This window comes from Calidris pugnax, unplaced genomic scaffold (genome assembly GCF_001431845.1).
Source record: "Calidris pugnax isolate Ruff unplaced genomic scaffold, ASM143184v1 scaffold15, whole genome shotgun sequence".
NCBI classification, from domain to species: Eukaryota; Metazoa; Chordata; class Aves; order Charadriiformes; family Scolopacidae; genus Calidris; species Calidris pugnax.
Genome location: NW_015090774.1, coordinates 8,394,814 through 8,410,826, shown reverse-complemented (window position 1 = coordinate 8,410,826; position 16,013 = coordinate 8,394,814). Strand labels below are relative to the sequence as shown.

General features: G+C 43.7%; 1 protein-coding gene across 1 annotated transcript; it reads right to left on the bottom strand.

Annotated features, from left to right (window-relative positions):
• Positions 1–274: 274 nt before the first annotated feature.
• Positions 275–15,662, bottom strand: REST (RE1-silencing transcription factor). Its single transcript, XM_014944909.1, has 3 exons — positions 14,757–15,662; positions 8,769–8,852; positions 275–5,735 (listed from the first exon to the last, which is right to left on the bottom strand). Exons 1-3 carry the CDS (start codon positions 15,655–15,657, stop codon positions 4,027–4,029), a joined length of 2,694 nt encoding a protein of 897 aa, XP_014800395.1. The 5' UTR covers positions 15,658–15,662; the 3' UTR covers positions 275–4,026.
• Positions 15,663–16,013: the final 351 nt, after the last annotated feature.

Genomic DNA, 16,013 nt, shown 5'->3' with positions numbered 1-16,013 from the left:
TATGTACGTTCATCTCCCACCTTGTGCCCTGCCCTCGCTGAAGTGGGCAGGGAAACGACTGCAGCAGGTTGAAATGGAGAAAGACTGTTATTTCTGGAGCCGTTGTCCCTGTCTGCAGGCAAACCCCTGTGTGCAGACACAGGGCATCTGTGCTCCAGCTGCCCCACACCACGCTGGTCTGAGGTCGTGAAGAGCTCCATCAACGATGCTTGCACTGCTCCTGCCTTTAGTTACAAACGGCTCTCACAGCCATTAATAACCGGGAGATAGAAGCTGCCAAGTTCCTTAATAAAGTTTATTTAATCATAACTATGCTTAGGAAAATACACTTGTAAGGGTTAATATAATGCAATTTAGTTTATACTACATTTTGAACAAAAGGCTTCTTATACATGTTTTAGGTAAAAACAGGATGTACGATCTGGCTTGTTTTAAATCTATAACAAACGTAGAAAAGACTATCATGCACTACAGTAGAGAGAGCATGAAAAAAAAAAATTACCTTTGGTTTAATTCAGAGAATACAAGTATTGCACTGTAAAAGCATCAAACATGGTGCAACTAAACATCATAAACATGTTTCCATGCCAGCTTACAAAAGTTTGTTAGCTAGTGTAATTTAAGAAGGGGAAAAACATATGTACACATAAAACAATTCCATTAGCTATTTGGATTCTGTTAATATTGTATGCACGCCACATATCTACACAAGTGACATTCAAAAAACTCTTGAATTTGATTTAATACCTTTCAGCTACATTAAATCCGTTGATATCAATTAAATCTGTTGAAATCAATGACGTTACCATCTTAACTGGCCTGTCAGTTGTTAAACATTCTTCCTCTTTAAACGACTACAAGTTCCAGTCTAGATCATCAAAATCCAGAAATAGCAATTACAATACCATGGATTATTAATGCCTAGCTACCCACTTCTAGATCATTTCCCAGGGCAGTTGCTAATCCTTCCAACCACCTATCAGAGGTTGGACACTCGTACAGGCATTATTGCCAAGAAACACAAAAATGCTAGCATTGGCAAAAACAACACAAAATAATTTAAGAATATTGAAAAAGAACAAAAAAAAACCCACCCCAAAACACATTGTTTAAAGGTAGATACAGCAATGTAAGACCACCGTATATGGTGGGTTACCTGATCTGCACCCTCCTCTAATACTCAAAACTAGAAATGTCTAACATTCTAGGTATACATAATGAATAACATCCTTGCTGCTTTACTGTAACATACTCCCAAACCACGGTCTTAACCAAGCACAGAATTCCAACACAGTTCTGCACCAATATTAGGTATTTCAGGACATCGTTGATGGGTCTCGGAAAGAAAGAATCAACCTTTCTTCCTCGTAATATGTTAATAATTTATTTTCAGTTTCTAATCTTGTGGTAAGAAACACTGCTGAACAGGAGCCGACTGCTGTCTTCAAAGAGTTCTTCTCAGATTGAGCATTGAAACCTTGACCACTTCCCAGAAATGTGCAGAGTACCTCAGAGAATCACATCTTTTGTTACTATCTCATAGAGAGAGATTTAAAGTCAGTCAACATCCTTACTTTCCTTTAAAAACAAACCAGAAAAATTATCATGCCAGTCCACAAATTTATTTATCCACATAGCTAAAGTCCTTGAAGTCTCTCAGAAGATGGCAAAGGCTCTTCGCAAGGATATGAAGGGAGCTATAAAACCTCTACACAGTACTGGAATTCCCAGTATCTGCTCACATCACTCACAAATGGTGGCAACATTTATATATAAAGGAAACACCACTATGAAGAAAAAAAAATACATCTAAGACTATTACAACTGGTTGTTTAGGAAAACAATTCAACTAGGTTTATTTTCTTAACATTTAACATAAATATAGTTGCAACTTGATCTTCAGTTGACAATGATTGTCGCAGCCAAGGTAAGGATTGAACACTATCTAAACAAACAAAAACTCACTATACATTATACAACTTATTTCTGCCACGAGGGATGCCTTCCCTCTCAAATCTTTGGCCTCCTATTACCAATCTCTCCCAAAAGCAGAAGCAATGTAGCACTGTTGCTCTCTATTCATTCAAGGCAGTGGGGTTGTTTGGAGGGGAGGATGATGTGGGGACACGCAGAGAACAGGGTTTATTCCAGAGGTTACATCGAGAGTCTTTGCCATGAAGTGCTCTTATAAATACTCTCTGAGCTCCTCAACTCCACTCTCCTCATGACACCTGCCTCTAAATTTGCCTCTTTGGAGTTGACAACCAGAGAAGCTGTCCCCAACTCCTCCCACAGAACAGGCAGAAAATGACAGCCAGAAGAGTGCAGAGATGGGACTGGAGGGTTTTGCTTTGTCCCTGCTGGCTTGGATTTTCTTTACATTTTGCCACTGGTTGGCTCCAAGCAGTGAGTATGCAATCTCTCTTGTGTTTGTGTGTGCCAGAAATTAACATCTGTTTAGAATGAAAAACTCCTGGTATGACATGTAGACCTGAGATGACAATATGATCACTTACATGTTTCTCTCTGCATGGAAGCAGGATGATTTTATTAAATAGAACTTGAATGAATAAGGAGCAGGAATTCCTACAGGTTTTAATGCCAGGTTTGTTGCTTACCAGTTGGTGTATTTTTATTTGGTTTTTTGGTGTGTGAGACGTTACTTTAACATACTTTTATCAGTGCTACTATTTTAATTCTAAGCTCATTAAGTTGGACTGCTGTCCACTGCAGAAATGAAAAGGGCAAGGAGGAAAAAGAAAAATAAGTCATCTGGACTTGCAGAATCTGCAGACCATTTCCATTGAGAGTGTTTTCCTGTCCAGTGATTCCAAATTATAAATCAGAATTTATTACTCTGTATGTGTCTTCAAAACAGCAGAAGTGGCATTTCCACAACAAAAACATCCTATAAAATAGTGTTTTGAAATCAAATTGGTATCATTTTGCTCAAGAACACCATTATTTTAAAGCCAGTCAAACTTATATAGCCAAGCACTTCCTAATTTCAAGCAACTTCATACACAACTAATAATACCCCAGGAAAACAAGAAAAATTTGCAGTAAAGAGCATCACAGAAAACTGTCACAGGAAACTGTCCCATGGTAAGCAACAAATCTGAACATTTCCAAAGAAAAAGAACGTACACAAACAAAACCAAACATGCATATATAAAGTGTACATGTACTGCACAAGCGCTATTCCTAAAGGATTAAACTGCATAGGTAAAAATCAAAAACAATGTGCAATATTTAAGCCCTTAAAGCACAATCAAAAAAAAAAAAAAAAACCAACCCAGAAATTAAAAATAACAAACTTGCTCCCCTACAACAAAGCCAATTGTATATCATAGTCATTAAGATATTAATCAAGACAGAGGTTCTCCAATCAAAAGTTGGAAGGACTACTCCTAAATTTTGGCTCACCATTCACGCTTAGGGGATCTGAAATGTACGTTCACAATTATAATTATCTTAAACAGTTATGTTCATCACTAGCCAACTTTGATTTGTTTTACAAAGTGCTCTTTTATGTAATAGAAGCTATCTTCCTGATAGAAAAACCATCAAGTAGTTTAACACTTTGAACATCAAGACATATCAAGAAGAAATATTAAAAAAAAGGGGGGTGGGGAAGGAAGAGGGGAGAGAAAGAAGGAGTTGGCTGCTAGAACAAAAAGCAACTAATGCCAATGGCTCTAATAACATCCAACTTGTGTATTGGTAGCTACAGTCTTGTTCCTAAGAATTTATAAAGGAACTGCATAAGCTAATAGACTAGAAGCTTACACTGACTTTACAGGACACAGCCTCATAAACCTTATCTGCCTTCTCTAATGAAGAGATCCAATAGTTAATGAGTTCACCATTACATAAAAAGTCAAAAAATATTTTCAACTTAAAAAAAACAAACCAATGCAGACACTAAAGCAAACCGTGCTTGAAAAAAAAAATCTACAATATCTGTACATAAACTGTATAAGATCTTACAAAAAAAAAAAAGATTCACCCAAACCACAGCTACTTCTACTCCTGCCCTTTCGTTGCCTTCTCCAGATAATACACATTGACTAAGTGGCGATTGAGGTGCTTGCTGTATTCACCTTCCTTTTTAAATGAGCGGTCACAAAAAATACACACATAGTTCTCCCCGGCCACCGGGGTGTCTGCAGCTCCCTGTGATGTCTTTGGACTTGCTTCCTCTGGTACGGAGCGAGTGCCGTTTAACCCCGAGTCATCGCTTCCTTCTGATATGTTGTCACTGATGTCGCTGCCTTCGTGGCTGTGGATGCCCTCATCCTCATCCATTTCCTGAGATTCGCTCACTGCTGTGGTATCTGGAGATGGTAAGGCCAGAGCTACCTTAGGGCTTGGTGTACACCCTTCTGGGGGCGCAGGTGCCGGCATGGCATCTCCTGTTGGCTCTGTCGCTGGCAGGCACCTCTTAGTCAGGTCCATTGGGTCTGAGTTACTCACAGTTTCTGCCACGCAGGTTTCCTCTGGCTCCTTCTCAGGCGCCAGATCTGGTACCGCATCCATGGGCGCATCCAAGTTTTTTTCAGAAGACACTGCATGGGAAGATTCTTCAGAGGATGCATCCTCCCCTCTGTCCACCTTTGTCTCCTCCTTTTCACCAACAGTGTCTTCGCTGTCTCCTGCTGCAGCAGGCATTTCTTGGTCCTCTACCTCAGCTTCTGTGTCTGCATCCTGAGCTGGCAGACAAGGCTGCCCTGCATCTTGTACACAGCTTCCTTTGGGATCGGTGCTCTGTCCCTTGGGAGCGTGGCCACCATCACTGTTTAATGTCGCCGTGTCAGTGGGATCTTGCTCCTTCTGGTCGCTGCCCTCAGCATCAGGCTTCCCACATCCATCCTCTTCTGTGATGGAAGACTCGTCTGGCATCTCCTCGTCCTCCATCTTCTCCTGATCGAGTTTACCGCTTTTCTTACCGTGCTTATTTTTCAGAGCTTTCTTTTTTCTGTTTTTCTTGAGGCAAGAGTTTTGCTTTTTAGGCTCCTCCTCCTCCTCCTCTGGTACAACATCACTCTTCTGAGATTCCTGGCAGTCTCTGAGTTTAGTTTCCACTTTCTTTTTCTTTTTCGTTACTGCTGAGGTATCATTTGCAGGCTCTTGCTTTGAGGAAGTTACCTCAGCCTCTGCTTTTCTTTTGATCTTCTTTGTTTTACATGTTTTCTCAGTATTTTTCTCCGTTTTAATATCCACCTCCTTGTTTTCTGAAGCTGATTTCCGACTTCTGGTTGTCACCTGGCCTGCAGAAACATTGCTCGTTGGCTTCTTTTCCTTTGCCAAATTATCTTTTTTCTCCACTTTCACAATCTTCTCAGTTTTCTTTGCAGCTGAATCCCCTTTAGCCTGTTCCTTCTCCGCTTTGTCATTGCCGCTTTCAGAAAAGTCAGCTTCGCTCTTTTTCGTCCGTAGCTTCACCTTCGAAACATCCATGGTGATGTCAGAACAGTCGGGATGCCTGGATTTGATGTGATACTGCAGGTTACATTTTTTGGAGGCTGCGTAATCACAAACAGGGCAGAGGAACTGGCGCGGATTGACGTGGAGCTCAACGTGCTTTTTGAAATTGCTGCGGTCGGCCGTTTTGTAGTCACAGTGTGGGCAAGTCAGAGGCTTCGGCCCATTGTGAACCTGCCTGGCGTGACGAGTTACTTCGTGCTGGTTTGAGGCCACGTAGCTGCACTGATCACATTTGAATGGCTTCTCACCTAAGGAAGGAAGGGTGGAAGGGAATGATGGTGATTATTAAGCACGGGGGGCTGGGGGTGGGGGTGAGGAAATCACTTCCCGCTCATACAGATACAGAAATATGAAACTCAAAAATAAAAGGAAAAAAATTATCCATGCGCCTTTAAAATTAAAGTAAAATCAACGTAAGGAATCCACAAGTCACAAACACGTTCACAAGACACCAAGAACAAAATACAAAAAAAAGAGAGAAGGGGCAAGGGTTGGGAGGAAGGGGATCCAAAACCAAACAAGCAGTAACAAGGTCACAGGTTCTGGCTATGCATACATACCGGCAGAGATCTCTCTACAGTAATATTAGCAAATGGAATCCATACCCAACTGGTCCATTGAATGCATTGTAGAAAAATGGAAACGTTAACATTTGATGAATAGCAGTTTCACACAAACGTTTCAAAAAAGTCCAACTTTACACAGATTTAGCATACTTCATGTTTGCATTGAAAAGGAAACAAGGAGGGGAAAAAGCCAGCAAAACCCAAAGCGCGTGAAAGGGTCACTCTGCTCAGATGATCTTTACCTCTCATGATACAGTTCACTGTTAGGGTGTCTCAAACACAAGGCATACTGGCTGCAGGTTACTCTTGCCAAGCCAACCAGCTGCAGCCCAAAGCCACACTGAAATCTGCATTTACAGTTTTGCAGAAGTGTTCTTGAAATGTTCTGCTTTAGTGCATGCGGCTACAGCAGAAGTGGCTTTCCATTTACACATCAAAGCAAACAGGAAAAACACTTCTGGCGCAACAGCTCAAGTCCAGAAACACTTCAAGAACATCTGTGCGTGTGCAAATTCAGCTGAGGAATTTAGGATGCTCCCGAGCATCTGAACCAGCACCTCAAAACTAACCTGCAAGACTAATGCGTGCCACTTCCTAAGTATGTTGACAATCCACTCCAGCCCCTTGTGCTCGGGGTACAACAGCACTTCTCCCCACCCCTGCCCACATTCCCGCTGCAGCACGACCAGAGAGCCCAGAGCAGCCTGCACTGAAGATGAAGTCAGCGTGGCTGTGGTGTCTGTTTGTGGGTTAGCCACACAGCTGATGTGCAACGCCCTCACAAACTTTATAAACAGCTGTGCTGCCTCCTTGGCAGGAAGGATGGGGACACCTGTTTAGGAGTCTAGATCATTTAATGTCTGCCTGCAAGATCTTATTATTATTTAGAGAAGGGTTACTTTGACTCCCTATCATCTTCAGCCTATCTTCTTTCCTTTTTGCCCCCCTGACATTTTCCTCACATTTAAGTTTGATGTGCTTCACTGATCAGCCTTCTCACAAGTATGGATTGTTATCGCCTACGCTTCAAGGCACAGTTCCACCTTACATAGAGCGAGGACGAGAACAGCCTCTCTCCTACGTGTGCTTGAACAAGCAGAGGTCTCAGAGGTGGCTGCAACAGGGTAACAGTGGCTGCAAAGATTATAGGTGCAGAGTTTGTGTTCATCACCACCTCTAAATGCAGGGGTTTTGTCGCTCAAGTGGAAAGGACGAGTATCAAGATGGCTAACAACACAGCTGCAGTTGTGCAGTAGGCTCTAAACCACTGTTGTTCACTCTCTGACATGTGAAGAAAGCTCCAGCACCAGTTTGCCTTAAAAGGCCAGCCTGTGAACTGCAGGAGTCCAGAAATTGCCACAGAAAAGGTTCAGCTGCCTGGGCAATGTGGCAATACACGCAATAGAAGTTATGAGAGCTATTAATAAAACACCCCTGATAGCAAGAGTCCCATGTGCACTCCCACTTCTGTCAGCACAGCTCACACCCTCCCTCCCACACCTTCAAGGGCCAAGGACAGACCCCACTCCTCACCTCTTCTTCCTTCTACAGACAAGGGGAGAGTTAAGGCGTTCGTGAAATGGCTTCCAGGCTCAGTACTGACCAAACCATTTACTAATTTGCATTTAGCCCAGAGATTCAGCCAAAAACTATTTTTGTTTGTGGAAGCGGAGTATTTAATTCACAAAATTCTCAAAACAAAATATTGGCACGTCATTTTAAAGCTGGCTATTTTTAATGGGCCCAAACCCCCCTCCACTACAGTTAAAACTGCTTGCTTTCTGGTTTCACTTCGAAGACTCATCTATTGAAACGGAAAGAACTACTGTTCAGTAGACTTTCACTACTGTTTGCTAGGATTAGGAATTCATCTAGGTCTGGTCAATGCAGGTATCAGCAAACCAAAAGCACAGGCTAAGATTGGCCTGAGCTCCTCCAGGAGGGTCACAAAGGACAACTGCACTCGTGTCTAGCCTGCCTATGCTGTTACTACTCACAAACACGCTATTAATTCATTCAAAAAGAGAGTCACAAGAGAAGGAGTGCAGGATATGTTTGTAACACCACAGCTTATGGCCAGTAATGGGAAATAAAGGCTAGTGAAAATCACTGATTTGGCTTCCAGTGCCACAAGACTGAGTCGCTTGTGAACACCCTCTGAGTTTGCTCTTTTCTCCTCTGTCTCCTTGCCACAAGCAGACACTATATTGCATCTTTCTGTAATAATAAGCAAAAGCTACATTTCCCTCGGAACCCTCGGATGAGATGAGATCACAGACATTACAGGGAAGACTCTGAGCTGCTCAGAATTCTTCTAGCTTCATTGATTTGAACTGAGTTGTGGCAGCAGGCAAGAATCTGCTCCTGTATCATCACAACATTGTATTTGCTACTACATCCCAAGGACTACTAGAGCAGCCCTGTGAACCCCAGAATACATCTTGGAGAGTAAAAGGGAAAGAAAAAGATATATTCCCCTGTTATCACTTATTATTAATGACACTTAGCACTTCCTTAGCAGGTAAAGACAACCTGTTACAACAGGAGCTCAGGCTGTACTGGATGAGATGACATCTCACACAGAACTGGGCAGCCTGCAATAAGTGGCTCTGCTGGAAATTGATGACCTCCAGAGGTCCTTCCAACCTCAACTATGCTGTGATTCTGCAAACCACCCCCTTTTCCCCAGTCATGCTGCTGTTGCCCCTTACCAACCTGAGTGGGTGCGCATGTGCCTGGTTAAATGGGTCTTCTGAGAGCTGGAATAAGGACACATAGCACATTGATAGGGTCGCTCTCCTGCAAAAACAAACAGCAAATTAGTTACTGAAACACAGCTGATTCCAAAACTTGGTTATGGAGCCATACGTATGAGGTTGTCATGGATCCCAGAGTTGTATTTGAGGGCACGTTATCTCTCAGCAAAGGAACACAGTGAGAAGCATATGCCTGAGCTGGACAACTGCAACATGTCATGCTTTATGAACGTAAGTGTTGAAGGGGCAGAATAAAAAAGAGACACATCTTCATGTCCATCTGGGGTCAGACGGTAACCTCAGGCAAAAAGATTACAGCCACTTTTAGGAAGCCCTAAGACACCAGAGCCAACTTTCCCACAGCATTTTCTCCCAGCACCCACAAGATGCACAGAAGATACAGATCCTGTAAGAAACCAGGTATGTTCTTGCTTCACTTAACACCTTACCTGAAACCTCCATGTTTAATTTGGATTAAGATGGGGAACAACTATGCATTTAGCTTGGACCTGCATTTGCCAGACCACAGGTGCTGATAGAGACTGGGTCTCTAGTTCCAAAGTTTTATTGGCAGCATGAAACTAGCTTGGAGCATGGAAAAGCATGATGCCCTGCTCAGTGAAACCACACTGCTAGCAAAAGCTCAAGTGTAGCAGCAACATTTATTTTGAAGGCTCAAATCTCTCTGCCTGCGGAGCTATTGTTTCTGGAGAACTAATGGAAACTAACCTGCCATAAATTAGGTCTCCACAAGGGACAGTTAGCTTGTGTAGCTATCAGTACAATGATACTTGAAAATCCTTTTCATGTGAAGACAAGCCCCAAATAAAGGCAGTTAGTTTTAGAATTAATGTCTGTTAGGCAGGTCCAGATAAGTACCAGGGGTGTTTCCCCCAAACTGCTAGCAGAGCTGAGAGATCTAGGCTGCCGTGTCTCCACTATAAGTTGTAAAAGCACTTTTTAGTCTTGGGTAGATACTCACAACAGAAGAGGGGAGTGAAGGTGGGAAGAGAAAAATAAGTTATTTGATTGTAGCATTTATTCAAGTCATCAACATTATGTTTTGCATTTTGCTACATCAGCTGAAGCACACATCCAACATGCCCTCCCAAGTCACTGAGACCTAGATGTCAGCAAAAGCCCTTGCATACAGGCCCAAACCCCCTTCACTTCACTTTCAGAGAGACACAGCTCTATCTTCAGCAGCAAAGACCTTCACCTGCCACTATGTGATGAGAGGCTCTGGTGCAGGCCTTTGCCAAAATAGAAGTAGAAGCTGTCTTTGTCATGCAGACTAAACCACATTTCTTCCACCTAACAAACACTTAGACTATCTTGATTACACTTCTTGATTAGATCAGCAGTTTAAAGGTAAATTCACCCCAACAGCCATACCCCCCTTTCCAGTTAAAACAAGGTAGGAGATTGGTGCAATACACACAATAAGATTAAGTCATGTACAAGGGAGGGGTAGGCCTTTTGTTATAAAGAAATGGTTTTGTTTTTAAATTACTCCTTACAATCTGAAAATGTGGCCAAAGGTCCTGGAATTTTCAGTCATGTCTTCTTCCCATTACCTGAAATTTCATATATTTAAAGTCACCTACAACATTAAGAATGTGGAAAAGGCATTCTTCTAGGTATTTTATATAGGGTACAGCAATGAAACATACTAGATTTAAAGTATCATGAAAGCAACTAGTTTAAAATGTGCTATTGCCACTCGAGAATTAAATGCCTGGCTACACTGTAAAGGCTCTTTTATAAAATGCTAGTTATCCCCCAAAGGATTTTTATTGTAATTTTACAGACTCATTATATGCAAACAAGCCATCAAAAAGAACCCTCTCCACAAGACACTTAAAGAATAAACCCCAAACTAGCAAAAGCTTAAGCAGGCATGTAACTCTATGTAAATGAACAGGCAGACTGACATCTGTGAATGAGTTTAAGATCACCTCTTTATAAAGGTTTTTTGTAATGCTATTAGAAGTTCTGTCTGCTTGAAACTAAACAGCTTCCATCAAACTTTCAAAGCACTGGCAAGCAAGAAAGACGTCTGGTGGCAACCAAAATAAAAAAAAAAAAAGACAGCCCAAAGCTAAAGACTAAACACCGGGGATACCCGAGGTAGATGTCTTATCTATATAGCCCTGCAGATGATTTTCATTTAAGTTTTCTAGAAATTGCTTCTAACAAGTAAAATGGAAAAAAATGAGAACAATACTGCACTGTCTTGCAAGTAGTACTGTTCCAGGATCAGCAGTGTGGATAGTTGATGGGATAAATCAAGTCAAAACTTGGTCTAACACGCCTAATGAACACAAACGAATCCAGGTTGATCTGTCCCCGACACAATGGTTCCTTTCTGCCCCACCAGCAAAGGAAGGGAAGGGCCTGAACACCTCCCACCTCTCCCCTGCCGGGCAGCAGAGGGGCTCCTACAGATGTAGCTCTCCCAGCTGACAAACTGAGGACCACCTGCAGGGTCCTTAAACCATCCCTCTGCCAGAGGTGCCCCATGTGTGTCAGCACCCTGCCACAGGAGCACTGTCATAAGCTGCACGGTTATCTTCCAGTACAGGGTGGGTTCATGGACACCTGGCTTTCCCACATGGACACAAGCCACAGGCAAGTGGATAACCTCTGCCTGCCTTCCCGCTGTCCCCAAACATGCTCGGGATCAGTATTTCTCCCACCACAAACGGTCCGAGCAGGCAGCTCCCTTCCCTGCGCCTGGCCGTGTGCTCTGGCATTTTTATGTGCCCTTCCTAAGTGGATTCAGCTCACTAACCTGCGGAAAACCAACCCGGGGAAGAGGAAAAGAATATTTTACTGCCATTTTAGTGAGCTGAATCAACCGGTCCCAGGACAGAGAGAAAACTGAGACAGCTTTTCTCCAGCAGCAGCAGCGCATTTGATCCTGTGGAAACTGCTCTGTACAGAGCCAGTGCTTCAGAAAACTGGATGGCTCAGAGAATCCAATTATCTGCATTTTCCCACACAGGAAAAAAAAAAAGCAGGTGAACTACAAAAAATAGGAGAGAGAAAAAAGTTATCTATCCAAAAACTATTTAACCTATTATTAACCTATATTTAACCTACATTAACCTATCCAAAAAACTATCTAACCTCAGGAAACTAAAGAAGCAAACAATGGCAACTTTCTTAATATACTGAACCCATAAAATAGGAAGAAAATGCAGTATGCATGTGTGTCCCTCTCATCTTTTTTCAGCAAGTGTTTTACTGAAAGTTTTAAATGAAAACTATAATCCAAAGATATTTTAGTATTATTCGGAGAGATTTTATTAAATTCAGTGCTGTTATATTAACAGTCTGCAAACACTTTTGACTACAAAATATCTGTGGGCGTTTTTTCTGTTTGTTTGGGTTTTTTGTTGTTTGTTTTTTTTAGGGGGTGGGTTGTCAATTTCTTGGGGGAGATTTTTTTGTGCGTTGTTGGTTTTGTTTGTGTTTTTTAAGGAAATTGATTACACATTAATACCAACAGAAACGTTTAGCCTGGTGTATAAATACACCTGCCTGCAGCTTTGTCATTCTTCTAATTCTCTTCCTGTAGATTTAACACTCTCCCCCACAAAATCAGTGTTACTGGAAACATGACACATTCCTAAATTATTCTACTAACAGATCTGAAAGATTTTTACCCAGTGAGAACTGGCTGAAAAAAAATCTTAACTTTTAGGTAAAATCTAGCAATGAAACAACTACCAGGGTGGACTAAAAATTGCTTAAGTCATAATCATTCGTTTCAGCTTAATTAAAATAATGATAAGACATGGCAAACCTAAGAGTCAGAAACCTTGATTGCGCCACTATTTTTAAAGGAGAAATGAAGAACTGGACAATACCCTACACAGTTTAACATGCTTGATTTTTAAAATTTTGATACAGTTCACTGGTAAATTGGTCAAATGCTGCAACAACAGAGTGCTTCCTCAGCAAACGTGCTTTCATGGTTACCTCCTGTAAAACTCAACAAGAGCTTTCAGAGATCAGAGCGGGGACCTCATGTCATGTACGAACACAAGCAGGGATGAATTTTAAGTCAAGACAAATGTAAAACAGACAGGCACCACAGCATGTGCTCACATTTGGCCATGAGCTCCCCAGATGATTTATTTCATTTTCTCCTATTATTTTGCCATTTTTACCTGTTCTCTTCCCTGTTACCTCCCCCAATGCACACAGTGAAAACAAGCTGAAGTATAAACCACACCATTTTCCTACCACCTCTCACAATAATCTTTGTTTACATGTTTGGGAAAAAAAATATTTAGACAGGATTGATTTTTAAACTGATGGTATTCTCTAAACAACACCAGCACGTGGCTATTGTTAGGAGAAGAGTATGTCTTAAAACAGCACTAAAAATCCCAGCAGACCCTCCCAAGCCAGTCAAAGCAGATCCTAAAGCCTGCTGAGGAGCACAACAAACTTCTGCACACTTGAGCTCAAGCCCAGCCCTCCCCTTCCAGACAGCTGCAGACAACTGCACTGAAGCCTCCAAACCATTCCAGTCACTGCTGTGACAGAACATGACTTCAAAGGAGAAATTCCCCAGCGTTTTGCTCAGCCGGCGTAGCCTACAATAAAGGGGAACCGAGTCAGGTCAGCTCAGTAGAAGATGGTTACTGAGCCTGCCCTCTCCTCAGAAAGCGCTGACAAGGGGGAAATAAAAGCTTCTGAGAAGCTGCAGGGAAGGTCTGAACTGCCCTCCTGCTTCCATAAAAAGGATCAGGAGGCAAAGCAACTGTACCTCCTTGCCTAAAGAGGTGAGGTGCCTTGCTGGTTTTGGCCTTGGGAGCCTCCAGTTTGGGACCACTTCAGGACTCCCCATGGGAGAGGCTGGTGAGGCTCTGGTACAAAGCAAGGTGTTTCCTAAACCACCTGCAGCCCCAGCAACACCAAAGGTCCTCCGATTCCACTTGGTATAAACCAGAGTAGAAAGGGGCCTCACAATCTCTTTTCCTTGAGATTACGAACACAAGCCTTAGGTGAAGACAGGAAATCAGGCCAGAGGTTCCCTCAAGGGCTTCCTCTAGGCCAACAGGAGTATGTGGCTACTTCTGGCTACTGCAGACCTTAGAAAAGGCCTCTGTACATTAAGAAGAATTCATTCCCTAGGGATGAATACTTAAAGGGCGGGTGTCAAGAGGATGGGGACAGTCTTTCTTCAGTGGTGCCCAGTGACAGGACAAAAGACAACAGTCACAAACTGGAACATAGGAAGTTTCATCTAAACATGAGGAGGAACTTCTTTACTCTGAGGGTGGCAGAGCACTGGAACAGGCTGCCCAGAGAGGTGGTGGAGTCTCCTTCTCTGGAGACACTGAAAACCCGCCTGGACATGTTCCTGTGCAACCTGCTGTAGGTGGACCTGGTTTGGCAGGGGGGTTGGACTAGATGATCTCCAGAGGTGCCTTCCGGTCCCACATCATTCTGTGATTCTGTGAACACTACTCAACTCTTATTCTGACTCTAGATGCTGGAGGGCTCCTTCACATGTGTATATCAGCTCGCTTTTCTCTGTAATTACTTAGTCAAGTTTCAGCTCAGTCTGAATCTACCATTTTCAAAATTACCTATGGGATTTAGGCAGCCTTCCCTGACAATCATCACAGGCACACTTTGCCATGCCCTCTTCAAAAAATTACTTAGCTTAAAATTACTAAACAGGATGCTCTTTGTCTCCTCTTGGAGCCCTGACATTGGGATTTTCTCAGTCCTTTAGGACTGCAGACTGGAGCCCCAACCAAATCCACACTTCCATGAAGCTACAACCTGGTAGCACTGAGGTGAGAGCGCACAGCTTTATCAGGGTGCAATGAACTTTGCAAATAGGAGACTCTGGGCTTGCTTCATTCATCACAGTTTCCCAGCACTCTTACCACGCTTAAATGAAAAAAGATTAAAGACTTACCTGTGTGAGTTCGAATATGTTGAATATAATTGTTCTTCCTGTCTGAAAAATAGGAGCATTGTGAGCAGGTATACACTTTTCTGGGAAAATGATTTCTTAGATGTTTCTTCCAGTGATATTCACTGACAGTAGTATAAGTGCATATGGTACACTTGTAGACTCTCTCATTTTCCCCTGCTTTGTTGTGGTGCTTCAAGTGAGCCAGATAGTGATCATATCTGTTAGTGTTATAGCCACAACGATCACACCGGATCGGGCCCTTAGAGAAATCCACCTCTTCTGCGGTGCAAGAATCAGACTCCTTCACCTGGGCTTGCTTTTCTGCATTTTCTTCCACAAAGAATTTCTTAGCACTGTGAACCCTGATATGATGCACAAACTCCTCTTCGGACTCTGCCTCATACTGGCAAGGCTTACAACGGAAGGGCTTGCTCTTCAAGCTCTTACACTTGTCCTCTGTGCTTTCTGGAGTACCCGGTGCTTCCAACGAGCCATCTTTGTCCACGCTGGGAGTCTTAGGAGGGGGGCAAGCAGCTGCACCTTGGGTTTCCGTGCTGGGAACTTCAAGAGGGCTTAATTCCACATTTTCAGGTGGCTCGCGGTCACTCTCTGCAGCCTGGGTATCTTCCATGCCCTCTCCATCGCTGTCTGAGAAGTTGCTGTCCCCCACCGTTGTCAGTTCTGCCATTTGCCTCTCTTCTCCGACCAGGTAATCGCAGCAGTTGCCATTGACTTCTCCCGTCAAGGCCACGTTGGCCAACATAATGAGCTGAGGAGCTGCCAGCTCGGCTTTAGAGAGGTCGTGCAAGTCATACATGTCGTTGGACAACGCCATGCCGATATTGGCACCGCCGGGGAAGAGGCTGTTCCCACCGGACTGCCCCAGCACTTGGGTTGCCATGGCAGTGGCTCTGTCGGGACAGAAGAGGAACACCTGTGAGCACCCAAACTGCCCAACAGCCACCTCCGCCTGTCCAAGCAGCCCCCCAGAGGGTCAAGCCCCTTCGGGAGGCAGAGCTGGGGCAAGAGGACACCCCGCTACCAGGGGTGCAGCCGGGGGGGCTCCAGCCCCCCTCCCAAAGAGCGACATGGGCTGCAGGATCCCCCAGTGAGGCGGCTGGACGGAGCGGGGGGCACCGACGGCGGGGTCCCGCGTCCTCGGTCCCGCAGGGCCCGGTCCGGGCGGCGGCGCTGCCCGCTCCCACGGGGGCGGCCGGGACCCACCCGCTCCCGGAGGCCCGCCATGTCAGGCACCGG